This window comes from Thalassophryne amazonica, chromosome 19 (genome assembly GCF_902500255.1).
Source record: "Thalassophryne amazonica chromosome 19, fThaAma1.1, whole genome shotgun sequence".
Taxonomy (NCBI): domain Eukaryota; kingdom Metazoa; phylum Chordata; class Actinopteri; order Batrachoidiformes; family Batrachoididae; genus Thalassophryne; species Thalassophryne amazonica.
In genome coordinates, this window is record NC_047121.1 from 63,782,984 (window position 1) to 63,809,726 (window position 26,743).

Sequence of the window (26,743 nt, forward strand, 5' to 3'; positions counted from 1 at the left end):
GACGCGCAGAGAATCATCAGCTGCCTTCACGGGATGCGAGTGTGAGATCGTGATTTGTACGAACAATGAAGGAAATCGTTTGGCCGCTGAAGCGGAGGTTTGAGCCATAAGAAGAAATGCGGCTAAGCAGCGGCGGTTTGTTCCGGATCTGCGGCGTGAGTGACCTCTAACGGTTCTCCGTCACCCGCACAGACCAAATCCTCTTAAAAGGCTGCTTTTATAGACCTTCAGAGTGCTGCACGTCTTCTGCTTTATCGAAATTGTTGAGTTTATAGAGGAACATCTGCTCAGTGGACTGCATGCAGCGATACGTGCAAATTATTTGGAATAATTGCTTCCTTTAAAAAAAGAAAAAATCAGACGTTAAATAATTGGTGCACCTTCTGTTGTTCCAACTACAGAGGTGAGTGTTGATTCATGATCATCAGATCATCTCATTGACTTTGAGTCTGTGGGCTTCTGGATGGTGTGACTTTTCCATCTCCTGTGGAATTGTGTGTCAGTCTCCAAACAGAATTCCAGTGAGTGATCCAAAGTGTCTGTGGGGACATTTTTGTGCCAGGACGTCCCTGTGCAGGAGGAGGGATGCTGAGGCCCACTGTGGGCTCCGTGGAGGAGAGGGATGAGGAGCAGGAGGATGAGGAGGAGTTGAGGGATGGATGGGTCCCATTCTTTGTCAATAGAGGAGGTCTGCCGGTGGATGAGGAGACTTGGGAGAGGATGTGGCGGCATGTGGCTCGAATCCACCCCAATGGCGAAGCTTTGGGGAAGGAGATCCGGAATGCACCTGACCTGCCCAAGGTGAAAATTTCTGTGGCCCTTTGTCATATATGAATAAAAAACTTTCTTTGCATCCACTGACTCCAGCAGGTGATTTCGCTGATTAACATCACTTAGAGCAGATGGGATGAGTTCATCAGTGAAACCACCTGGTTGAGTCAGTAGTTGCAAAGAAAACCTGGACCCTCTTGGCCGTTTCTGGAATGTCTTTAGACACCACTGCTTTAAAGCTACAGTGTGTAGGATTTTGGGGCGTTTATTAGCAGGCCCCCTCATGAGGGCCGCCATGACAACAAACACATAATTCGCACCAATCTGATTCACATTCATTTTTAAAACGTGGTGCTACTGCTTTATGCAAAAAGAAACAAAATAATTTTTGTCAATGCATTATTTATTTATTTATAATGCAAACCCTGTGTTAGCAAGCAGACGCTAACAAGCTATTTCATTTTGCTGTACGAGGCAGAAATCACAAGTAAATTGCTTCTTTTGGTATTGAACAGATGATCATAGGTGAGCTACAGTACATAGTCAGAGTGAGTCCCTTTGACTGCTTCCTTGTTTTCACTTGGGGTCGCCGCCTACCGCGGTAAAACCAAGTGCACTAACCACTTGGCCACCACTTGCCGGTGTCGCAGAACGAACGGCCCCCCCTAAAAATCGGTCCTCCCTGCTTTCACTGTGCATGTGTCATTAGCCGCGGTTCACGGATTATCACCTTGTTTCTGCTTAAAACTGCACTCCTCATCATCTATCTCAGTGACAGATATCTAAAGCTTTTGTACAACAATCACTTCCACATAAATTCAGCATTATTTCATCATAAAAGATGCAGAGAGTGATCAGAGCAGCCACAGCTACATGAGCTGCTAGCTGATGCGTTCACCGCATGTCGGTCATTTCAAAGTATCACAGAGTTTTGCCTCGTTTCTGCTTAAAACTGACTTTAGAATGATTTAGGAGGTTTTACCTTGTCATCTCATGGTTAATAATCCCATTAATCCATTTGCTCACTTTGGGTGAAGAGACTCTGTCTTAAGACGAGCGGCTGAGCTCCGAAATGACGCATGTGCAGTGGAGGCAGGGTGGACCAATTTTTATTGGTGGACCGTTTGGTCTGCGACACCAGTAATGTACTTAAATGCTTGAAATCTCAGGGCATTTTTTTAATTAAGCAGAAACTGACAAGTTATTATTGTTCAAGGCAAAATGTGAGTAAACCACATCTTGTGGTCACTGAACAGACAACTATAGTTTAGTTAAATGTGCATTGTAAGTAAATGTCTAAAACTCTATACATTATTTATTCATAACGCCATCTCGTGCATTTAACGGAACAGCCTGAGAGCGTATAGCGTTAGAAAGTGGAATCTGATCTGATTTACAGCCCTCACACTGGACAACGGTGCAGGAGACTCAACAACTTGTTTGTTGATAATAGAGCAGCTAACTTGATCTTTTCATTAGTTCTTCTGACTAGAGAGGGCAGTGAGCATGTCTGGTTAAGACAGTGAATGTAAGGATTGTGCAGCATTAATGCAGCTGTTTGTTTCCACTGTGCCACAGATTCCAGTACCAAGTGTGCCTACATTCCAACCTAGCACCACAATTCCGCAGCACCTGGAAGCCATACAGAAGTACATCAGGGAATTGCAGTATCCTTTAACATGGGACAGCTGACGAAGAGTACAAAGCAGTATTAGAGGATTCTACAAATACTCCTTTAGACATTCTACTGATTGACTTTTGGCACACTTTGATAACTATAGACCCAAACGTCCGTAGATGGCTCACGGTCTGTGCTGTTTTCTGTCTAAAGCAACAGCATGTTTTCAACTCGGAGCAAAAAGTCATCCATAATTAACCATCACACTATAAATATCACAAAGACGTGTGAGTGACTGTGTCGTCTCATCTTTCCATGCGTCAGAGCAGTATGTTGTGTTATTTTTTCCTCCACGTTACCCTTTATGATCTTAACTGTAACTTACAGGTACAATCACACCGGAACCCAGTTTTTTGAGATCAAGAAGAACCGTCCTCTGACTGCGTAAGTTAACTTTATATTTAACTTGTCACTCTTTGAATTTCTTGTTTTTTTGTTTTGTTTTTTTCTGGGGGAGCAGAAGGAGCTGTAGGACGCTCACTCCTACATCAGGCTCACTCTTCCCCTGTTCTAATTCTATATTGCTCTTTGCATTCTGATAACATCACTGCGGACACGCAGATAGGCGTGGCCATCATAACAACCTCTTTCTGCTTTGTGTTTGACTAATTTTTCATGTGTAACAGCTGCAGTTTTGCCAATAAATAATTGGTAAAACAAGAGTAGCATGTTTAAACACCATCATGCTTTTGGGGCCTATTTTGGGTTCTGCATTGACAGTTTGTGTTGAATTACTGTGTTAAATTTTTGTATTGCCCTCGCTCTATTTTTTCCTTTTCCGGCGGTGTAATTGATAGTTTCCTAACCCTCTGTTAGGGATGACGTTTGCGTGTTTCCTGATGATTAGCCTCCGCTGCGGATGCCTGCTGCATGTGGATCAGCTCCACCCACAGTTTACTTCATGAGCACATGCTGACGTCAAGACTTAATATGATCTTTGTTGTCAGCTGTTTGATTTATTAGATTTTGTTGCAGATTCAATAGTAGTATCGTAACTAGTGTTGCGTTACTTGCAGTACATTTTGATTTGTACTAAAGTACAAAATGTGCATTACAAATGGTTTCCTCCTTTGTTTGTTTTTCTGCACAGGTTGATGGACATTGCTAAAGAGATGACCCGGGAAGCTCTCCCAATCAAATGTCTGGAGGCGGTGATCCTTGGGATGTATCCTAGAATTATACTGTAACAATTGGGAGTCATTACCCAATATTACAATGCCTTGAAAAAGTGTTCAGTCCCTTGAGATCTCACATATTTTAATTTGTTTATGCCATTTCAGTTACAAAAAGTAATTCAGGCTTCTCTGTATAAAAATTCTAAAATTATCCTCCTTCAACTCAAACTCAAAGCAAAGCTCTACAACTTGATATAAATTAAATAAAAATATTAAATCCAAGATGATGGGTTGCATAAGTAATGGTCCTCTTTAGTATAACACACGTAAATAATCAATTTTATTGCCAGTTTTCTTCAGACAAATCAGGGGATGGATACATGTACATTTCCAAGTCACTGAATGTGTTGGACTTTATTCACATCAACTGTGAAGTCATACAAACAGTATGGTACTCTGTGGTAAATCTGTGTGGAGTAGACAGTTCTCAAAAACTTAGTTATTTTGCAAGGAGGAGACGAGTGAGGAAAGCCACAAGACACCCAGACAACCCAGAAGAGGTTACAGGCTTCTGTGGCTGTGACTGGAGAAATTGTGCATAGTGCATAGTGCATTTTTCGCATTTTGTATCACCAGTTATACAGCTTCATGATGAAGTGGTATAGAGGAGGATTTTCTTTCACCAAAACATTAAATCCAGGCTTGCATCTTAGATGTACCTTCTGGCAAATTGTAGTCTTTTTTTTAAAGAAACTGCTCCTCTGTACCACTTCATCATGAAGCTGTATAACTGGTGATGATTAATTTGCACCACACCAGAGACCTAATGAGTCATTGGACTAACAGGAGTGAAGCGGGCAGATGAGATGTTCAACTAACATTAAGAGATGGTATCATCCACTTTAAGGGAGCCTGGAATCATATGACAGTATTCTTCCAGCCATGAATATGGATAATATATTCTAATGTTTGCAATTGTAGGTAGGAAGAAGGTATAAATGTTTTGAACCTTTGTACGGTTGTTTTTGCCTGCTTCGGGAGAGTCCCAAGTCCAGAAACCCTTATACTTTGAACCATTATTATGGTTCAAAGTATACCATTATTTGTTTACCAAAGTTTACCATTATTTGGTTATACTGGAAATAAATTTGAGCTTTCCAAATTTGTTTTTTTAGATGGTGTCTAAATCCCTGGTTCCCAAACTGGAGTCCAAGCTCCTCTTGGGGGCACAAAAGATTGCAGGGGCTACGTGAGGTTTTCTCTGCTCTTTGAACAGAAGTCCTATATAGGCCCTGCAGATGAGAGTCTATACGACTCCCACATGCTGAGTCATTTTTAGTTTAGTAAGGATTTAATCAGTGTGCTACAGTTGAAGTGTCTGTTTCCTTGATCCACCATGGCTCAGTTACCTCACCAACGGCATGCCGTGCGTGGAGCGCTTCCCCCTCAGCTTTAAGTCTCAGTTCTCAGGGAACAACTTCCACCACATCGTGCTGGGAGTTCACAGCGGGGGACGTTTTGGCGCTCTTGGCATCAGCCGCAGGGACAGCCTCATGTTCAAGACCCTGGAGTTCCGAACACTTACCGACCTGGTGCAGGAGTTTGAAAGAGCTTACAGGGGCCACTGGCACACCCTGCACAAGGTCAAGATCGGACAGTATGTGTCCCATGACCCTCACAGCGTGGAGCAGATCGAATGGAAACACTCAGTGCTGGACATAGACAAACTGACCAAGGAGGGACTACGGAGGGAGCTGGAAAGACACACTCGAGACATGAGGCTGAAGGTAGAATACCAGAATCACATGACCAATGCACATACAACCCCTGGCAAAAATTATGGAATCACCGGCCTCGGAGGATGTTCATTCTGTTGTTTAATTTTGTAGAAAAAAGCAGATCACAGACATGACACAAAACTAAAGTCATTTCAAATGGCAACTTTCTGGCTTTAAGAAACACTATAAGAAATCAAGAAAAAAGATTGTGGCAGTCAGTAACGGTTACTTTTTTAGACCAAGCAGAGGAAAAAAATATGGACTCACTCAATTCTGAGGAATAAATTATGGAATCACCATGTAAATTTCCATCCCCAAAACTAACACCTGCATCAAATCACATCTGCTCATTGACATTGACCCTATGTCATGACATTGACCCTATGTGTCTTTTTGCAAGGAATGTTTTCACAGTTTTTGCTCTACGGCAAGATGCATTATCTTCTTGAAAAATGATTTCATCATCCTCAAACATCAGAAAAGTGTCCAAAATATCAACGTAAACTTGTGCATTTATTGATGATGTAATGACAGCCATCTCCCCAGTGCCTTTACCTGACATGCAGCCCATATCATCAATGACTGTGGAAATTTACATGTTCTCTTCAGGCAGTCATCTTTATAAATCTCATTGGAACGGCACCAAACAAAAGTTCCAGCATCATCACCTTGCCCAATGCAGATTTGAGATTCATCACTGAATATGACTTTCATCCAGTCATCCATAGTTCACAATTGCTTTTCTTTAGCCCATTGTAACCTTGTTTTTTTTCTGTTTAGGTGTTAATGATGGCTTTCGTTTAGCTTTTCTGTATGTAAATCCCATTTCCTTTAGGCTGTTTCTTACAGTTCGGTCACAGACGTTGACTCCAGTTTCCTCCCATTCGTTCCTCATTTGTTTTGTTGTGCATTTTCCATTTTTGAGACATATTGCTTTAAGTTTTCTGTCTTGACGCTTTGATGTCTTCCTTGGTCTACCAGTATGTTTGCCTTTAACAACCTTCCCATGTTGTTTGTATTTGGTCCAGAGTTTAGACACAGCTGACTGTGAACAACCAACATCTTTTGCAACATTGCGTGATGATTTACCCTCTTTTAAGAGTTTGATAATCCTCTCCTTTGTTTCAATTGACATCTCTCATGTTGGAGCCATGATTCATGTCAGTCCACTTGGTGCAACAGCTCTCCAAGGTGTGATCACTCATTTTTAGATGCAGACTAACAAGCAGATGTGATTTGATGCAGGTGTTAGTTTTGGGGATGAAAATTTACAGGGTGATTCCATAATTTATTCCTCAGAATTGAGTGAGTCCATATTTTTTTTCCTCTGCTTGGTCTAAAAAAGTAACCGTTACTGACTGCCACAATCTTTTTTTCTTGATTTCTTATAGTGTTTCTTAAAGCCAGAAAGTTGCCATTTGAAATTACTTTAGTTTTGTGTCATGTCTGTGATCTGCTTTTTTTCTACAAAATAAAACAACTGAATGAACATCCTCCAAGGCCGGTGATTCCCTAATTTTTGCCAGGGGTTGTACAAGATTATACCTTGATAGAAAATCTGTACTCAGATGTCGAAATGTTGCATATTTTTAAGTGTGACTTTGCAGTTAATGCAAATACAAGGCGTTCTGTTTGGATACTAAATTGTCATTTACTGAGTTATTGGAGAAAAAAGGATAATCCTGCAACAATGATTTCTGTTAACATGCTGTTTTCTTGTTGCTGACATAACCTCCTAGGGCCTGGCATCCACATATGTGGACATGACATTTTTGGTTGTCTAATCCATTAACTAAGTTTTGTTTCATGAGAACCTGGGCGGATCCGCAGTTCTGTGTTTAATAAAATTGCTGTAGGGCCTTCACTGATGTGTTACATGGATGTCTCCAGCCATTAGGAGTCATATTGAATCATGTGCACAGTCACAGTAAACACCCAGACAGACCTGTTCAGATAAACCACCTCCTTACTGACTGATCTGCATTTAGACTTTTAGCTATTAGAGCACTTGACAAAATTATATTGTACCTGCATTAATGATAAATGCCCACCAGGTGGCGATATTGCTCCATTTCAAGAACCTTGGGACATGATGATGACAAACATGTTGCTTGTATTAGTAGATACAAAGAAGGTGGAGTATTGGATTGTCCTTGGAACCATTCAAGAAAGAATTAATTTTCATGACATTTTCTGCAAAAGTTTGCATTTCCCTCAAGTAGAAACAGTTACATTTTGGCAAAGAACAGTAAAAAGGCTCATAGCTATAAGCTGTGTTGTTGTTGTTGTAGTAGTAATAATGGGTGATTTAGATTTGGATATAAATATGTACCCAACGTGGTTTTCAGTTTTGCTTTCTGTGTTCTTTGACATGAGCCTAATGACGGTATTGTTCCATATCTCTTTTTTTTCTGTTTTTTTTTTTTGTTTGTTTGTTTGTTTTTTACCAGATTGGGAAACCTGCACCTCCTTCTCCCACCAAAGACAGAAGGAACAGTGTAGGTTCACCCCTCAGAGGACAAAGCAGTCCCTCACGCAGGTTCAGCCATGTGGAGAAACGGTATGAATCACTGTCTGCAAGTGCTGTTACTATAAATAGGTAGTGGACCACATTTATAGAGTATTTTCTGTCTGATGGAGATGATCAGAGCACACACACAGACACACACACACACACTGATGTCGGTGCACTGCCAAGCAAAGCATGCAACTGTACACGAGTATAAATTTGGGGATTAAGGGCATTTCTTGTCACGTGCCCGCCTCTCTAATCCCCTCCCTCAGCTCTCACTATCATAATGATTATTACAGTAGTGGACGAAAATGCACAACTGACTCAACCACTGTTGTCAGAAATGTTAATAACCCATGAATACAAAAGTACGTCTGCAGATTCTTAGTCAGTTAACAATCATTTTTATTAAAAAGTATTACAATAGCAGAGGTATAAGAGGTAATAAGAAATTTACAACACAACAATAAAAAATACATAAAACCTGTGTCCAGGGACAGTAGTTTGAAAAAACATTAGAAAATGATAATAAATAAATTCCCAGCGTCAAAGACTGCAGACAGCATGTCCAGCATTGAAAACCTCAATTGAACTCCACTGTCTAACCTAATTCTGTCATGAGCAGGAAGTTAAAAGGCTCTCTACCATGTTCTGTTTTCCTCTGAAACATAGACACACATAGATCACAGGGTGCATTTAATCTCTTAAAAATCAAAAAGTAACCATCTATGAACAGGGCCGATGGAGAGATTACAACATGATTATTACAATATCGGTTGCATCAACATGTCTGGCTTCACAATTGCCTTGTTGGAAGACTTATGATTCAAGCTGTGAGTGACTTCCTGTACTCAATCATCACAGGTGCATCTGTATGTGGTGAAAGTGTTGAACTCGTCGAGACATTGACGTCTCTGAGTTCTTGGCCTTTGAGCTCAAGAGATGCCTCAGAAGACTTTATGGAGTTACTGGATAGTGGTTTTTGACGCTGCCAATACCTTTGCAGGAGAACAGAGGGCCAAGACTTGAGGGTCCTGGTGCTTGCTATATGGTTTTGAGACTTGAGCACTTACCAGTGATCTAAGATGTTGACTAGATGTCTTTTGTACTTCATCTATTCAGGGGATCCTTGTTTCCCACAGGAATGACTTTCTGTCAAATGAATGGTAGCTTAGAAAGCTGAAGATGAGGAGTATTGCTTGTATTGAGACAATGAGAGCAACAATATTTTGTACATGAGGTGCGTTTCTGTGGTCGTGGTTCAGCACGCGGGTGCCTCACTGTTGACTTTCTCAGCAAATCGAAAGGCCAAAGGGACACTCATGTTTCACCTGGCTGCACCAGATAGATGTTTACTTTCAAGAGGTGAGAATGGACCAGTTGTCTGCCTGAGTGGTCATCCAGGGCCCAAGGCAGCTCAGTGGTTTGATGGCTGCAGATCAGGACCAGTGCAGGCATCCAGACCGGTCTTGATCTGCAGCAATGTTTCCAATACTGATAATATTGGGCTTCCAGATATCTCATGATCTGTGGATCTAAAGTACTTTGGTCTTTTCTCTCTCTCTCTCTCTCTCTCTCTCTCTCTCTCTCTCTCTCTCTCTCACAGCCCCTCTTCAGAGAAGAAAGCTCCACAGCAGAAACCACCTGCAGACATGAATGGTTATCAGATTAGAGTCTGAAGAACATTTCAGTGTACAAAACAATGAGGTACCAAACGTTTCAGTTGTGAAGCTGTGAACTGATTTTTAAGGCTGAATTTGGTGTTGACTTGGACCTACTTGCTGGATGCAATGCTGAATAAGCCACCAGCAATGTTTCATCTGGAAAGACAACCCCAAATGTGTGATTTAGAACTCCTCCATCATCGTTTTTCACTTATCTTGTACTGCATAGTAATTATTCCGTGGCAACATTCACAAACAGTTGAAAATTCCTATAATTTTAAACCATTTCCAAAGCAACTACCTGTTGTTGAATTGATGCAAGGTTTTGCTTTTTTAGGTGTCTCGATTTGGAAGTGATGTGGCCCCTATTGACCACCACAGTAAAATAAACAAATAACCATTCTTCCATGATGCTGGCAGAGGTCGCTGTACTACTCGTTGTAATCGTGCCACCGGACGTGTCGTAGGAGTCCGTATGTTCAACAGAAGTTCTCAAGTCTTACTTGCAGTTTGTATATTTGTACTGTAACTGTGCATCTAAAATTTCTAAATGTTGTTGCATTTTTAAATTTGCAGAGAATCTGTTGGCCAGCAACTGCTTGTGCTGTTTGCAAACCGCTACCGCTGTGCCTTGTTCTCGGAATCAAAGAAGCTAATGCTCCAGTTATAGCAGCAGTCCATCAAACCACAGCAAAACAAACTAACAAAACCATTTTTAAGACTTAATGCTACAAATGAGATAGGGTTTTTTTTATTTTGTTTTTCCTGGCTACTGCAGTGTGTCTGCTCTTAATAAGGGGTCGGTTATAGGGACTATAACTCACTCACATAAACACACACGTTCCTTTATTTGTAGCAGGTTTTTCCACTTGCCTTAAGTGGTATCCAAGACTTCCATCCGAGGTATTATAAAATGTGTTCACAGTACTTTTGCCTGCATTTTGTATTTTTTTAAGTTGTCATTTTTATACTTTTCACTGTTGATGAGCACCAGTTAAAAAAACACTTCGTATCTTCCACTGTTACATTTTTTTATACATACAGTCAGCGTGCACTTTTTGTTTTGATGTTTTGTAACAGTTTTGTAGAAAAGCAGATTTGACTTATAGAGTTCAAATAAAGGATGTTTACTGTACAAGGATTCTTTTAAATGTGAGAGTGAATCGTGTGTTCGGGAAGTCCCGAGCTCAGCTGAGGAGCAGACGAGGAACATCTTTAAACACAAACAGGGTGAACACAAAGGAAACCCAACACCTGTAATACTATACGAGTATAAGGAAACAGAACTGGAGTTCTGTTGGAACCTAAAACAAAGTGAACACTTAAGAGCAGCACAGTGACGGAAGAAAACACACAGTATGGCCAGAACAAAAAGGAGTGCCGCAAACAAAACTAAGCGTGATGCTGCGAATCATCAATGTTGCATTAAATATTGTGAGCAGATGTGATTTACTGTATTTATACACTTAAACATTTATACAGTGGCTTGCGAAAGTATTCAGCCCCTTGTTACATCACGCATTTTAATTTGTTTATGGCATTTCAAATACAAAAAGTAAATCAGGCTTCTCAATATAAAAAATTCTAAAATTATCTTCCTTAGACTCAAACTGAAAGCAAATCTCTACAACTTGATATTAATGAATTCAAAATATAAAAGCCAAGATGATGGGTTGCATAAGTAATGGGCCCTTTGGTATAATACTTGTAAATAATCAGTTTTACTGACATGTGTGCCTGTAATCAACTTTTCTGCAGCGCGGCTTTGCTTTGAACCGTGAACCAATCGAAGCAGTGGTTCGCAGATTGAAGCAATGCTTCGACCTATTGCTTCGTTTATTCTTTCTTTCGCTTAATTTTTCCCCGCTAAAACCCTAAAGAGCATACTTCTGTGAGTATTATTTACCTTTTCTATATTAAACCGACCTGTTATGGTCTTCTGAAACAGTTGATAGATGTATTTTATAACTTAAAAACGGGAGCGACGCTAACGCGTTAGCATGTCTACGGCATTTTCAACGTTAAAAGTTAGCATGAAGCAGTTCCAGCTGTCTTCACGTTCGGGTACATTTGTTTTCAAATTGTAATATTTCTTAAATTTATTTTTGTTTATATATTAATAATCTAATGATTATTATATACAGTTTTAGAGAAAGAGGCAAAAAGAACCTGAATAGAAACACAACAGAAAATATGAAAGCAACTAACAATGAACATACATAAATACATACATAAACAAGTGTTTCCTGTGAACACCTAGTGATTCTTACACCTCCACTTCATCCCTGTCTTATTTAATGACAGTTTGTTTCAGTCAAACCATATTTTCAATGTGTTAATTTCTTCAATGATTTCCTCAAGAACTATCTGCCAAACTAGAAAACTGCTGCATCCTAGTAAGAGCAGAATACTACTGGAATGAATAGGAAAGTTGGTTTTTTTTTTTTTGTTTTTGTTTTTTTTTTCCTTCAGTAAATGGATGCTGCACTCACTGCAGTTTATTGTCTGGAATAGTCCCAGATTGTATTTCAGAGCTTCTAGAATTGAAACATTTTCGTGCAGGTGGTGTTGGGGGGTAATTTTGGGTCTTGGGCCACATGTAGAACGAATCAGTTTTTAAATTAAGCTTTCAATTCATATAGTGGCATCTACCTTTTTTTTTTTTTTAAAGGTTACTTTATACTTTTATATTTTAAGTAGGTTTTGGAGCACATACTTTTTCACTTTTACTTGAGTAAAGAGGTCAAGTTGATACTTCAACTTTTACCAGAGTGTTTTTAAACTGCAGTATCTATACTTCTACTTAAGTAACAAATGTGTGTACTTTTGACAACACTGCTGATACACCTCCAGATGTTGAAGGCAAATTTCACCGTTCAGCACCTGGTATGAAGTTGTGGTAGTACTGCATTTGGGCCCCTAGGTGGCATAAGTGAGCTTCATCTGCATGCACCGATTTGGACAACCCCCATGCTTGTGTTTTCATTAAGTGAAGTGGTTTTTTTTTTTGTTTGTTTGTTGTTTTTTTCAAGTACAAAATGCCTGTTTTGACCTTTGACCACAGTGAAGTTACTCTTTGTTATATCTACAGAGCAGATTTGGCGTTTAAACTCCTTGGGGAAAAAAAACAACATATCTGTTTCGTTCAGTCCTGTCAGGGCTGGAAATATTCACCAAATTATGGAACCACCTTGGGTTCTGAATGGCAACCAACCAGGCAGACAACTGGTTCATGCCCACCTCCCAAAATTAACCATCTATCTACTGCATCCAGGTGAGATGTGGCTACGTCTTTGGACTTCTTCCGCTGCTGGGATCTTCAACGATGAACCACCTGCACACTGGATCAGTTTAACACAATTTTCAGTTTATTTTATTTGTATAGCACCAAATCACAACAAAGCTACCTCAAGGCGCTTTACATAAGTAAGGTCTAGTCTTACCAACCCCCTTGAACAAGCACACAGGCGACAGTGGTAAGGAAACACTCTCTCTGGTGAAAATGAGGAAGAAACCTCAAGTAGACCAGACTCAGAGGGGTGACCCTTCTGTGTAGGCCATTCTAACACAAGGTTTTTACAGATGTTACAAGAATTTCTTTACAAACAGAATAAGCAGAAGAGCACCAAAAGCTTCTGCAAGACATGTTTCAGTCCTATATTACAAAATCTTTATCAAAAGGAAGACATGACATCTGCTAAAAATGGGGCTATATTGCTGTAAAACCTGCTTGGGGTCATATTCATATTCATTCATATTATTGCTGCTGTATTTTAAGTTGCTGAAAATAGTAATGTATTGCATTGTCAAACACTTTGAGCTGCATTTCATGTGTGACAGGTGCTACACAAGCAACATGCTCACACACATAGAGACCTTCCACTGATTGTTGCCTTTAAAAATGAAATATCAATAATTTGATATGGATGCATATTCCTAAACCAACCAGCAGATGGCAGTGTGATGTTTTCATTTTCATGTAGACTCTGAAACGGTACCTTGTTTTTGACCAAGTAGTGGGCATTGTGGTTCCCTCAGTGGTTGCTAGCTCACCTTGTTGGCTCATGTGAAGGTGCACACTCCATCCAGCAGGTGGCAGGCACATCTATGTAGTATTACAAAGTTGCTTTTTTGATTGATCTAATCTAGAGCATGAAAGTTCACCATGTTTTAATCAGTTTGTTTTTGTCATGTGTCATTTTGAGTTGCGCATGTACAAGATAACCTTTTGGTCTTTGCTTACACAAGCTGCCTAAGATCAACTCACTCACTCATCTATAATTTTACATAGGTTTATTCAAATAACAACAGCACATGAATTTGAATCCTCAGAATTGATTTTATTGCAGGTGAAACAGCACGGATGTTCTTTATGTTACAGAACGCCCATAAAGAAAGCAGAAAGATACATATTTTTAATCAATCAAAATACAGACATTTGAGAAGATCTGTCTATTTTCTGTTAAATTGCAGGTTGTAGGACACGTAGTACCCGTTGTTGTACATGTAGAGCTTCTGATCAGTGGGGTTGTAGTGCATGTTGACAAAGTTCTCCTGGAACTTCTGCAGGGGGATACTTAAGTGTTTCTCCTCTCCAGTTTTGGTGTCGTATGAGTAGAAGATCTCCTCAGCTGTGAGGTCTGCCGGCCTGGTGGCGTACATGACTCCACACGCCATGAAAGCGTTTCCTACTTGTCTTTTGAAGGCTCGAGTGGACCATTCGTCCTCAATGTCAAAAGACTTCTCATTGATCTTAGCAATGACTATTTTACCTTTAGACTCCTCTGTGGTGTACATTACCCACAGTCCTTTCTCGTCAGCCGAAAAGTCCAGGTACTGGTTTGGTGAGTGCACACAGCTGACACTTTCCATAGCTTTTGCGAGCCGTCTGTGGCTATAAGCAGACGAGGTCAGGTTTAACTTGGTCATCCTGAATGGGTTTGCGGCCTGGTAATAAATGGTGTTACCGTGAATGATGTAGTTATTGCCGATGCCTTCGTAACCTTGTGGCAAACCGTGGTGCGTGAAGGAGGATCTGAGGATGAGTTTCTGGGAATTGGAGTATATATAGAATTCGTACACAGCGGGAGTCTTGTACCCACCATACCAATACATGGATTCTTGACCTCGAACTGGTTTGGAGTCTTTGCCCCAGCCACCATACTGGTAATTTGGGTCCAAGTGAGCATTCAGCTGCACTACCATCGGTTTGCTGACATGCATGATTCCTGTGTGGTTGCAGTTTCCTGAGAAGAAGAAGGAGAAAAAATTAATAATTTGCTGCCACGTCCAGTCTGCAGTTGCACTTAACCAACTTGTTGCCTCACCGATGTCAGGCTTGACGAACCCTACATCTTTCTGGCAGTCCTTCAGTTTCTTCTGCAGTTTGCCAAATTCAATATGCAGGACTTCTAAGTTGCTCTTGTCGAATGACTCAAGTTGGTTCACAGTGAGCGTCATGTTGTGAATCTGGTATAAATGAGACAGTAAATACATGATCAGTGCAAAGAAATGGATTTAATGATGTATATATTCGGACACCGGCGATGTTTTGGATATTTTAGCTTCCCAGCAGAGTGAAGATTAAAAATTCCAATAGCCGAAGATGAGGAGTATCTCTTGTATTGAGGCAATACAAGCAGCAATACAATCTTATATTCATTATTGCCAAATAATGAATATAAGATGGGAATTAGAGCAATTGTTGCAGGTGTTGTCCCCAATTTTAGAGGAAACGATTGAGCTGTTTCACAACCGAGTGTGTTATTCTCATGGGGATAGGAACTGGGATATAGATAGATAGATAGGTAGATATTGGGTGTAATCATTATGATAACGCCCAAATTTATTTAATCTTAACAGTGACATTTTTAGTGACCACCTTCAGAAAATGTATTTATACCAAAAAATAATGCAAATAGTAAATTAAAAAATTGTAAATATTATTTTTATTGCACATATAAATCAGAAATTAATGGTTATTCCTTCATCATTTCTTTGACAACTCATCAGATAAAAGGACTTCAGTTCAATCAGGCATTAACAAATGGTATATGACATAAAAGGGTAAATCTGCCTACATCAGGCTGTCCTCAAAACATGTCCACGAAGGACACTTGAATCATTGGTTTGCTAAATGTTCAATTATGTGATGAGGCAATGATGCATGTTTACCCATGAAACATCTTGGCAGTCAATTGTCCAATTACTTTTGATACCATAAAAATTGGAGACAGCATAAACAGTACTATATACTCGTACTTTCAGCTTTAACATGCTGTGACAGTGTCCAGGTATTTTGAGCCTCACTGTAGCCTTTGGAGAATTAGGATTTTGTACCTCATCGTAGAGACTATCGAGCATGGGTGAGGACGAGTTGAGGGACTCTTTGAGCTGAGACACCAGAGCCTCAAATTGTCCGAGTTCAACCTTCAGCAGCTCAAAGTCCAGTTTGATGTAGTCAGCACGGTTGCTCTTGACTATGGCGACTCTTATGCTCAGGTCCTGCAGCTCATCAATGAACGCGTCCAACTTCGCCTTGTAATGGACCAACTGAAAGACAATTATCATCATTATATTACACCTACCGATTAAGTTGTGTTTTCATATGCAGTTTAAAAAAATTACATTTTGTTGTTGTTGTTGTTTGGAGGATTACTCAAAACATTATCAGCTAATTGAAACCAGGAGAGGAACGAAATCATGAATTCTACGGAAACCAATAGCACGGATGGATCTTGATTGGTGGGCGTCAGTAACTGCTAATCTGCTATTTGAAAAGTTATTGCTGAATCAATAAACTGCTAAAACATTTAGCTGAAGGTACAGCTAACTGCTAACTTTATTAGATGAATTTCGATTTTGGGTTGGGGTTTTTGTTAGCTGACTAGCTGAACTGTGCAAACAAATTTCAAAGACTGTATGATGTGTGCTCTACGAGTACCACCACCCAGTTTGATCACCAATCTGGTTAGACTTTAAAATTTAGATGGCCATAAATAACTACCTTATTTCATTAAATCAATCTTATATCTATAGTACTATATTACTTTGAATGCCCCCCCCCCCCACAAAAAAGAAAAAAAACCCTGCTAAATATCTAATAATTCGAAACAATTTAAGTACAATTAACTTTTTAGCCTTAAACATACATAATTTCTTATAGGTGTCTCCTGCATTTTAATAACAAAATCAGGTTGTATTTCATTCTGTTTTTCCAGCTGTTTTATTGTTGACAGTTGTTTTGTGATTTTATTGGTTACTGCAGTACAACTAAAGTTATAGCTTCATGTCATATTAATACTTATAGATAAATAGATAGCTAAACAATGATTGTTTAGCTATTACATAGTATGTTATGTAGGTGTTTAGTATGTTATTAGCTGTGTAGCTATATAGAGCATCATTAGTTGTATACGTAGCTATAGGATTATTAGTTGCATAGCTATATATAACATCATTAGTTATAAGTTGAATAGTATGTTACTTGTGTAGCTGCATTGTGCATTATTAGTTGTATATGTTATTAGCTGTGTAGATCTATAGAGCACCATTAGTTATAGTTATAGCGTTGTTAGTTGTAAGTTGTATAGGATGTTATTAATTGTGTAGCTGCATAGTGTTTTATACATTTTTAGTAGGTTCATAATTGTATACTATGTTAATTGTATAGTTTGTTATTACTTGTATAATTATTATAGTTATACAGTAAACACACACACTGTTTTACATGACATTTGTTCTTTGATAACTGATTTGTGCCTAATGAAAAATAGACCCAATAAATAAATCAATAAAAGGTCATAATTCATTTTTGTTGTAGTGGGAATGTTTAGGTTTTCAAATTTTATTTGTTGTTGATCCACTACTGAAAGGGGAAAGAAAGCTGGAATATTCAGATTTGTAAAATTTGGAGGACACCTAAAACCTTTGCACAGAATTATACATGCACACTAGTAATGAAAGTTTAAAAACAAATTAATTATTGTTTTGTTCATTATTATGTAGTTGTATCTGTTAACTAGTAATAAATAAAGTTGACATTGTCTGCTTATTAATTTTTTTTTAAGACATCACAAAATTACAATCAAACACTGTTGTGTTTCACACTAACTAACCTTGTTCTTCTGAACCTCCACTTCCAGCTTCAGATCTGAGCTCACTTGCTGCATGTTTTGCACTCGATCTGCAGGGAAGCTGCTGTCAGGTAGGAAAACACTGCAGACACACTCCTGTCCTTCAGCAGACGACGTCACATTACCCGACCCCAAGTCCTCCAGCGGCTGCACACAAATTCACCTGCTTCTCAGAGACATCAAAAATAATTCAGTCGTTTAACAAAAGTTAAAGAACATGTCGACTTACACGCCAGGCCAGTGCAGGGCCGAGTGTGGAAATGAGAAGGAGGACACTCGGAGACATCGTGTCTCTGTCAGTATGTTTAGCTGATGTGTTTAACACTTGCACCTGCAGGTCTTTACACTTCTTGCCCGCCTTTCCATTGCACATACATCATTGCCATTAGAGTTTTATGAGCATCCTTGAGATGAATGCAGCTGTGCAGACTGTCTCAGGTTTATTGTCTTCATGTCATGTGAAAGTTTATTTATTTCATATTTCATATATTATTTCAGGAGCTTATTCCTAAATGATGCTGTGAGACTTATCAGCATTTAGCCTGAAAGAATGTTAAGATCAAAAGTTATTTTGTGAAAACTATGTTTTAGTGTCCCAGCAGTATGACTTCTTGAAATGGGCACATCTTTAAAAATACGTTTTCTCTTTTAGTGATGTCTGAAGGGACTCCAGGTACTATTAGTATACATCTATAAATTAACTGCAAAACCCAATAGCATGTGTGTTTTTACAACGCCACCTGGACATGAAACTACTATAGCATTTAAGTACAGAGTACACAAAGTGCCACAATAAAGAATGAATACTGGTATCTTAAAAATATGTCTGAGATCATTTATGAGAATCTTATGTGTCAGCCAGGTGGTTGTCAACGTGTGTCTCCCAGGAAAAATGGGAAGAAATATATTTTTTTAAAAACTATAGAAATACATTTAAACATACATTTTTAAAGACCCCTGTTAATTCTGACTTTAGTACTTGGCAATGAAATCTGTTATTGTATTCAAATTCTGTGAATTGTTCTGTAATTTATGTTTGTAGCATGGCCCAAGCAGAGGGTCACCCCTTTGAGTCTGGTCTGTTTGAGGTTTCTTCCTCAGAGGGAGTTTTTCCTTACCACTGTTGCTCTGGGGGTTGGTAAGGTTAGACCATACCTGTGTGAAGCGCTTTGAGGCAACTCTGTTGTGATTTGGCGCTATATAAATGAAAATAAATTGAAAATTAAATTGAAATTGAAATTCTTATTTGCCTTGGTTTTATTTACATGAGGCTGTAGGAGCCTTAAGCAGCTCCTTCAATAATAGATTTATGCACCTTGATGCAAAACGGAACGCCGCCACAGGTCATTTATTCCAACTGCAGTCAGACTGTATAATACCTCAAAATGGTTTTAGCACCATAACCACCTGCTGATTTTGCACTATTTACTACATTTACCGTCACCTTTTGTGCTTTGTTACGTGCACAACTGTGCAATTTATCCTGTGCAATAATTTTACCAAATCTATAAATCCTTGTTGTTGGCAGTTTCCTCACTTGCGAGGAAATATAATATAATATATAAATCCTTATACGTATACATACTCACTTATATTCCATTTTTCACATAATCTGTTCACATTAGTACATTTATGCACCCACCAGCAAACATTGCTGTAGACTTCAGCCACCTTTCTTTAATATGCTACAATTGATTTTCCCTGCTGTGGGATCAATAAAGTTCATCTTATCTTTAAACATATAAAGTAACAACTGAAATGAAATATACAAAATTAATCAAATTATATGAAATTAACTAAAACAACCTACAAAATAATTTATACATAAATTTAAAATGGCACAAATGCGAGACTGTATCGTGTGTTTTTATTCCTTTTATGTCTGCATGTATCTATTTGTTATCTCCACCAAGGAGGTTATGTTTTCGGTCGCGTTTGTATGTTTGTCTGTCTGTTTGTCAGCAGGATAACTCAAAAAGTTTTGAACAGATTTTAAGGAAATTTTGTGGAGTGGTTGGAAATGACAAGAGGAACAAATGATTAAATTTTAGTGGTGATCTGGATCCCGATGCTAATGTGTTAGCATGTCTATGGCATTTTCAATGTTAAAAGTTAGCATTAAGCAGTTGCAGCTGTCATCACGTTCGGGTGCATTTGTTTTCAAATTGTAATATTTCTTAAATTTATTTTTAGTTATATATTAATAATCTAATGATTATTATATACAATTTTAGAGAAAGAGACAAAAAGAAATAGATCACTGTGCCAAGGAGGGAATCTCTTTAGGGTCAGTGACCCTATGGCCTTGTTTAGAGAAGTGTTTCCTAAATGTTAAAAAATTAATATATTTGCAGTTTAGTTGAATAATAAATTGAATTTTGTCTCTTTTTTTTGTCTATAAGTACAATGCAATATCAATATCAGTGCTCAGATGACAGTAGCTTCTGGGAAAGGTGCAAGTTGCAATAAACTGTGATGCCAAGCGCTAAGGATACATGCTATCCAGTCACAGCAGATGAAACTTTTTTTACTACTGAGCAAACATCATTGTTAGACTTTTTTAGGTTCAATGATTCCACGGCATGTAGATGTTATGGCATCAGTGACCCCATGGCCTTGGCGGAGGTTTGCACTCTCTGAGTGCTTCTAGTTTTTGAATTAATTTATACTTAATCGTGGCACTTTTGATACTCCATATAAACCATCTGTGTGAGTTATCTGAAGCTATGCTTTGCTTTATTGCACTGCCCAGCAGATTGTGTCAGCAGTTATTGTACAAAATATGCCTGTTTTGGTTAATTTAGTAATATGTAAGTCCATAATAAAAATGTGTATTTAGAAAATTTATTTTCCAGTGTTGTTCATCTCCAGCTTAACACTGGGGTATAATATTTACATGAAATTATTCTTTTTCGCACCACGTTGCCTGAGCAGGTCAGGACCATAACTATTTGGACAGTGGCACCACTTTCGTACTTTTGCCTCTGTACCCCATCACAGTAGAATTGAGACGAAACAATCAAGATGTCCTTTTAGCAGAGTATTAACTTTAATTCAGTAGTTTAATAAAAAATATGGCATTAACCATTTAGGAGTTACATCCATTTTAGACACTTTCCCTCTATTTTCAGAACCCATAAGCAGTTGGACAAAATAAATATAACCATAATGTTTAAACAGAAATGATCCATTTTAGAGTCAGTTTTCTTGATATAGATATTTTCAGCATCACTGAATATGTCTTAGACTTCATAAATATGATCATTTTATTTAATATGTTCCATTATGTACGGTCTCTGACAACTAAGGCATTATCATACAAATATTTTTGTTAAAAGCTAAAAGTCAGCACCATACATACATGTTTTTGTTCAGTTGAGTTCTGTTGTGATGAAGTGCAAAGCCAAGTGAACTGATGAATAGAAAATCATTACCAAAATACTTGCGGAACCAACTGCGCATTTGAGAAACAAGTGTTGAATGCTGTGTGTGTGTGTGTGTGTGTGTGTGTGTGTGTGTGTGTGTGTGTGTGTGTGTGTGTGTGTGTGTGTGTGTGTGTGTGTGTGTGTGTGTGTGTGTGTGTGTGTGTGTGTGTGTGTGTGTGTGTGTGTGTGTGTATATATATATATGTGTGTGTGTGTGTATATATATATATATGTGTGTGTGTGTGTATATATATATATATGTGTGTGTGTGTGTGTATATATATATATGTGTGTGTGTGTGTGTATATATATATATATGTGTGTGTGTGTGTATATATATATATGTGTGTGTGTGTGTATATATATATATATATGTGTGTGTATGTGTATATATATATATATATATATGTGTGTATATATATATTGCTTGTGTAGTACTGGTCTTTTGTCATTGTTTACTTCTGCATCTGCAACAGAACCTTTTGCATTTGGATGAAATAATTCTATTTATCATTACTTATTATGTGGAAACAATAAGAGTCAAGGTCAGACACATTATTTGAATGCTTCAGGTTGATTTTATTGAGGAAGATACATCAGAAGGTCTCTGTATTGCAATACATAGCCTCCGGTGAGAGATAAAAAATACAGATCAGTCGTATCAATCACAATACGCTGGATCAAAAAGAGGAGAAATCATTCTTTGTTGAACTTTGTGTTGTAGGACACATAGTAACCAGTGTTGTACATGTAGAGTTTCTGATCAGTGGGATTATAATCCAGGTTGGTGTACTTCTCCTGGAACTTTTGAAACTGAATGTTGTGCTGTTTCTCCTCCCCTGTGTTGGTGTTGAATGAGTAGTAGATCTCCTCTGTGTTCAGGTCTACTGATCTAGTCGCATACATGACTCCACAGGCCATGAAGGCATTACCTGCTAACTGCATGAAAACACCTGTATTCCACTGTTTCTCAATGCCGAAAGATTTCTCATCAATCTTAGCAAGGACAATTTTCCCCTTACTCTCCTCTGTGGCATACATTACCCACAACCCCTTCTCATCAGCTGCAAAGTCCAGGTTCTGATCCGGTGAGTAAGTGTATGAGAATCTCTGACTGACCCCTGGGATGACTCTGTATTCATATTTGGAGCTGGTCAGGTTCAGTTTGACCATAGTACCTACAGGTGTGTTGTGCGGGTAGTATATGGTATTACCGTGAACAATGTAATTGTTACCATTACCCTCCCAACCGCTCTGGAGATGATAGCTTTTGAATGAAGACCTGAGAATCAGCTTATCATAGTTAGAGTACAAATAGAAGTCATACACTGCAGCGCCAGTGTATGCACCGTACCAGTACATGGATTCATAGCCTCGAACAGGTTTGGAGTCCTTCCCCCAACCACCATACTGATAACTAGGATTTAAGTGAGCATTCAACTGAGCGACCATAGGCTTGCTGATTGTCCCAATTCCTGTGTTGTTGCAGTTACCTGGGAAGAAGCAGACAATTTTTCCATTGAATGACAGTTTGTGTGTATATATATATATATATATATATATATATATATATATAAGTATATAAGTATTTGCCTCACCAATATCTGGCGTAGTGAACTCTTGATCCTTCTGACACTGCTCCAGCTTCTTCTGCAGTTTGCCAAACTCGATACGGATCACTTCCAGGTTGCTCTTGTCGTAGGTTTCCAGTTGGTTCACAATGTTGGTCATGTTGCGAATCTAGAAAAGAACAACATAAATTGTAGGAAACCAGTCATCCTCTGGACACCGTCATCAGCAACCAGAGGAGCCTCTTCAGCCACAGACTGCTCCTTCCCAAGTGCAGGACCAACAAACTGAAAAACTCCTCTTCATCACACTGTACAACTCCTCACTCAGGGGGAGGAGGAGTAACAGGAAGACAGAGGTCGGGAAGGAGAGGAACAGTAGTAGCAAAGAGATCAATAAAGTTCTATCTCATCTCTGTCTATCTGATCTAATGTGTTGACAAAAAGCCAAACAGCAGATATCTAGAAGTTTGATTAAAAACAGTTGGACCTCTTCAAGAAGATGAAATTTTTACATGTATAACCATTGTTTTCTTGCAATGACAAATCTGATCTGCTGTTTGCAGGTAGGTGCAAACAAACCTCGGCATGTAGACTGTCGAACATGGGAGAGGAAGCATTGATGGAGCCTTTGAGCTGAGACACCAGAGCCTCAAACTCTTTCAGCTCAGTCTTGAGCAGCTCAAAGTCCAGTTTGATGTATTTGTCAGGGCTGCTTGCCAACATGGCCACTCTAACAGTCAGATCCATCAGTTGTTCCAAGTAGATCTCCATCTTACTCTCATAGCTCACCATCTGAAAGAATTTTGACAAAATAAGCACATGGATCAACACAACAATTAGTATAGAGCCAACATCATCAAGCTCTTAAGGCTTATTGCGGCACCTTGTTCACTTGGATTTTCACTTCCAGGATCAGATCCTTGGTGACTTGTTGCATGTTTTGAACCCGGTCTGCAGGGAAGGTGGTATCAGGCACAGACACATGACAAACGCACTGACCTGACTCACCCACTGATGCAGTTACATTGCCGGATTCCCAGTCCTCCAACGGCTGTAAATGGACGGAAAAGCAAATTTAAAATCAGATTGTAATAAAAGTACCAACACATGCATGCAAGTGATAAAAAGTCATTTACTATCCAGGCCAAAGCAGGACTGAGGATTGGCATGAGCAGCAGGACAACGGGCAGCATCATGTCTCACTTTATCTCACAAGCTTAGTGTCTCCTAGTCGGTCTGGTTTGAGGGTTTTTAAAGGCAGTCTTATCAGGTCAATACAGACATAATTGTTCTCATCAGAGTTATTGTTTGAGCACTCTGAAATGTAAAAACAAGTCCAGATGTTCTTTCACACGTAGATGGTAATAAGATTTGTCCTTGTTTGAACATAATAAATTTTGAGGGCTCCACCCTGTCAGATCTTCAGTATTGGGTGTGGATGAGAAAAGTGTCATATGTTGTCGTCTGTGGTGGTGTTGTGTCACATTTATGGCATGTTACTGTTAGCTGGGATTAATGTACAATGTGCCAGGAAAACATGACCACGTCTACAATTACGTCTGGTCAAGTCTTGAGCAGGCAGCAACCAAATCTAGGCTTGCATCTCAGATGTACCTTCTGGCAATTTGTAGTTCAACCTTCCTCCTCTCTATCCCTTCATCCTGAAGCTGTATAACTGGGGATACAAAATGCAAAACATGCACTATGCACAATTTCTCCAATCACAGCCACAGAAACCTGTAATGTCTTCTGGGTTGTCTGGGTTTCTTGGTGGCTTTCCTCACTCTTCTTTTTTGAGAACTGTCTACTCCATGCAGATTTACCACAGAGTGCTATACTGTATTTCTTAATAACTGATGTAAATAAAGTTGAAGACATTTTCAGTGGCAGTTTTATCATCAGAGAGCCTCGTCCACAATGACCACAAAAGACTCCAAGCTGTCTTTGATGTTAAAGGAAGCAACACATGGGTATGTAAGCCTTTGATCAGGGTCATTTGGGTTGTTTCTATTGTCATTACGATTATAAACAGGCATGCGCATAACTGGTACTCGTACTTGTGCATGCTAAAAATAAATGGTGTGCAGCAGAAAACACAAGGGAAGCGCATCATAAGAGGAAAGCAATGACAGATTGTAGGAAAAAAATTCCCTCTGCTGTTCAACTTATATACGAGCACCATAAGTACCAGTTATGTGCACCTCTGTTTATAAAGAGTGAACACAGTTGTTTGACAGTAAATGGTTTCAACCAACCACTAACCGTGAGTGAAAAAAAAAGTTTTTGTGTTATTCATGAGAGAGAGAGAGACCCTTTGGCTGCTCCCTTGTTTTCACTCGGGGTCACCACAGCAAATCCAAGATGGATCTGCATGTCGAATTGGCATATGTTTTACACCAGATGCCCTTTCTGATGCAACTCCACATTACAGGGGTGGGATTTGAACTGGGAACCTCCCACACTTGGCTTCAGTGTGGGAGCACTTTGAGCACAACTGCAGATAAACATATGAGTTCAGTTTGTTAAAACTATAACTCTGAAACACTAAATGCGTCTTGTAACTTTCATTTCAAAGGTCACATAGTGAAGACAAAATCGTTCAAATCTGGTGAACTTTGATGCACCACATCAAACTCAAGGTGAACCTTGCTTTGCTCATGTAATATCCTATTGAAGTGTCTGTCAGCTGCACGATGGTTGGTGGATGCTGGATTGATGATGGATTTGGGGCAGCCATTGTTGGCAGTGAGATGCACAAACCATGTCTGCACAGAATTTTCTGATTGATCTGATGTCTGATGAAAAAGAAATTCAGTAAATCAGAGAAAGAAACCAATGTTTTCTAATTGTTTAACATCAGCCAAATTTTAAAACTAAAATAATATAGCTACATATTTACAACAACCCTGCATAAAGGATTTTATATGAAAAAGCTATATTTAAAAGAGGCATAGATGCAAGAATATTTCAAAGTCACTTAATATCCCTTGGGGTTAATTTAAAGTCACCAGTAATAAATAAAAACAATGCAGTAATGTATAGTAATTTTGTTTAGGTTCACTTGGATCTTTTCAACCAATAATATGATCATCTCTGGGTATTAATTTAGGCTTAATTTCTGAATCAGTTAAAGTCTGTATGGTCTCAAGTGTACAGCTACTCAAGGTTCCATGGATCTTTTTGAGAGGGCTCCTGAGAAGGAACCTGACTTGTGAAGATCTGAATTTATGCTTTGGAAGCCTTGTCCTAGCTTCTTCTTGAATTAAGAAGACACCAGTTCTTCAGTTGGGTCCTTAAATTCAGCCAAAGGTTCTCCACTTAATTTCAGATTGTGCCAATTAGTAATTTTATCAATTTCTGTAATTTTCCATGATGTTTAAAGAGACATTCTTCTTGTTCTCTGTAAACATTCACACACTGAAAATCTGACAGTAAATAAAAACTGAAATAAATTTATCTTGTAACTTTTAATTTTTTTATTATATAAGGTAGACATTCTATTGGACTTAATGCACATATTGATTGATAAAATGGAATATGTGCAGTCAGTGAAAATGTAGTTTGAAAGATTTTCCTGTGGTGTATGTAAAAATATGCCCCCAACTCAAATGGATTTGACAGCATTAGTGTATAACTGTCATCAGATGCCTCTGAGGTTCTGCAGACGCTGTACTGGAACATCATCGTGAAGAAAGAGCTGAGCCTGAAGACGAGGCTCTAAAATTACCAGTTGATTTATGCTCCTATCCTCACCTGTGCTCATGAGCCTTGGGTAAGAAGGCCACAGATACAAACGGTAGAAATGAGATTCCTCCTTCGGGTATCTGGTCTTACATTCAGGGACAGGGTGAGAAAATTGAATATCCAGGAGGGATTCTGAGTAGAGCCACTGCTCCTTCACATCATAAGGAGTCAGCTGAGGTGGTTTGGGCATCTGGTGAGGATGCACCCTGGTTGTTTCCCTAGGGAGGTCTTCCAGGCATGTCCAACTGGGAAGAGACCTCTAGGATTACCCAGGATGCACTGGAGGGATTATATCTCCCAGATAGTCTGGGAATGCCTCAGAATTTCCCAGAAAGTGTTTAAGAACTTGA

The 26,743-nt window shown here is 39.0% G+C and overlaps 2 protein-coding genes and 1 long non-coding RNA gene across 7 annotated transcripts; 1 reads left to right on the forward strand and 2 right to left on the reverse strand.

The window, feature by feature from the left end:
* Positions 1–10,653, forward strand: vash1 (vasohibin 1). 3 transcript variants are annotated; one of them, XM_034159349.1, is made up of 9 exons: positions 1–97; positions 504–801; positions 2,350–2,438; positions 2,777–2,833; positions 3,540–3,614; positions 4,970–5,351; positions 7,793–7,902; positions 9,461–9,561; positions 9,856–10,653. In XM_034159349.1, exons 2-8 carry the CDS (start codon positions 586–588, stop codon positions 9,531–9,533), a joined length of 1,002 nt encoding a protein of 333 aa, XP_034015240.1. In that variant the 5' UTR covers positions 1–97; positions 504–585; the 3' UTR covers positions 9,534–9,561; positions 9,856–10,653. The 3 variants fall into 3 exon arrangements, with proteins under 3 accessions (XP_034015240.1, XP_034015239.1, XP_034015238.1); XM_034159348.1 differs by having other exon boundaries at positions 9,461–9,556; positions 9,854–10,653; XM_034159347.1 differs by lacking the exon at positions 9,856–10,653 and having other exon boundaries at positions 9,461–9,764.
* On the reverse strand, positions 3,897–26,448 carry LOC117500615. The gene is made up of 3 exons (XR_004557806.1): positions 26,435–26,448; positions 12,918–12,921; positions 3,897–3,991 (listed from the first exon to the last, which is right to left on the reverse strand). It is a non-coding gene; the product is annotated as an uncharacterized LOC117500615 (long non-coding RNA).
* Positions 13,934–23,876, reverse strand: LOC117500612 (olfactomedin-4-like). 3 transcript variants are annotated; one of them, XM_034159346.1, is made up of 5 exons: positions 17,883–17,981; positions 17,636–17,800; positions 15,858–16,070; positions 14,846–14,987; positions 13,934–14,764 (listed from the first exon to the last, which is right to left on the reverse strand). In XM_034159346.1, the coding sequence occupies exons 1-5, from the start codon at positions 17,937–17,939 to the stop codon at positions 13,971–13,973; spliced, it is 1,371 nt and encodes a 456-aa protein (XP_034015237.1). In that variant the 5' UTR covers positions 17,940–17,981; the 3' UTR covers positions 13,934–13,970. The 3 variants fall into 3 exon arrangements, with proteins under 3 accessions (XP_034015237.1, XP_034015236.1, XP_034015235.1); XM_034159345.1 differs by lacking the exons at positions 14,846–14,987; positions 15,858–16,070; positions 17,636–17,800; positions 17,883–17,981 and adding exons at positions 22,677–22,818; positions 23,229–23,441; positions 23,533–23,700; positions 23,786–23,876 and having other exon boundaries at positions 13,956–14,764; XM_034159344.1 differs by lacking the exons at positions 13,934–14,764; positions 14,846–14,987; positions 15,858–16,070; positions 17,636–17,800; positions 17,883–17,981 and adding exons at positions 21,729–22,571; positions 22,677–22,818; positions 23,229–23,441; positions 23,533–23,700; positions 23,786–23,876.
* Positions 26,449–26,743: the final 295 nt, after the last annotated feature.

Bases quoted from the DNA above. Each gene is read 5' to 3' on its own strand.
- vash1 (XM_034159349.1), top strand. From the start codon at position 586: ATGCTGAGGCCCACTGTGGGCTCCGTGGAGGAGAGGGATGAGGAGCAG. The intron at 802-2,349 runs GTGAAAATTTCT...ACTGTGCCACAG, and splicing joins ATGCACCTGACCTGCCCAAG to ATTCCAGTACCAAGTGTGCC. The intron at 7,903-9,460 runs GTATGAATCACT...TCTCTCTCACAG, and splicing joins TTCAGCCATGTGGAGAAACG to CCCCTCTTCAGAGAAGAAAG.
- LOC117500612 (XM_034159344.1), bottom strand. From the start codon at position 23,845: ATGATGCTGCCCGTTGTCCTGCTGCTCATGCCAATCCTCAGTCCTGCT. The intron at 23,442-23,532 runs GTGCCGCAATAA...AAATTCTTTCAG, and splicing joins TGAAAATCCAAGTGAACAAG to ATGGTGAGCTATGAGAGTAA. The intron at 22,572-22,676 runs GTGAGGCAAATA...GCTTCTTCCCAG, and splicing joins GTTCACTACGCCAGATATTG to GTAACTGCAACAACACAGGA.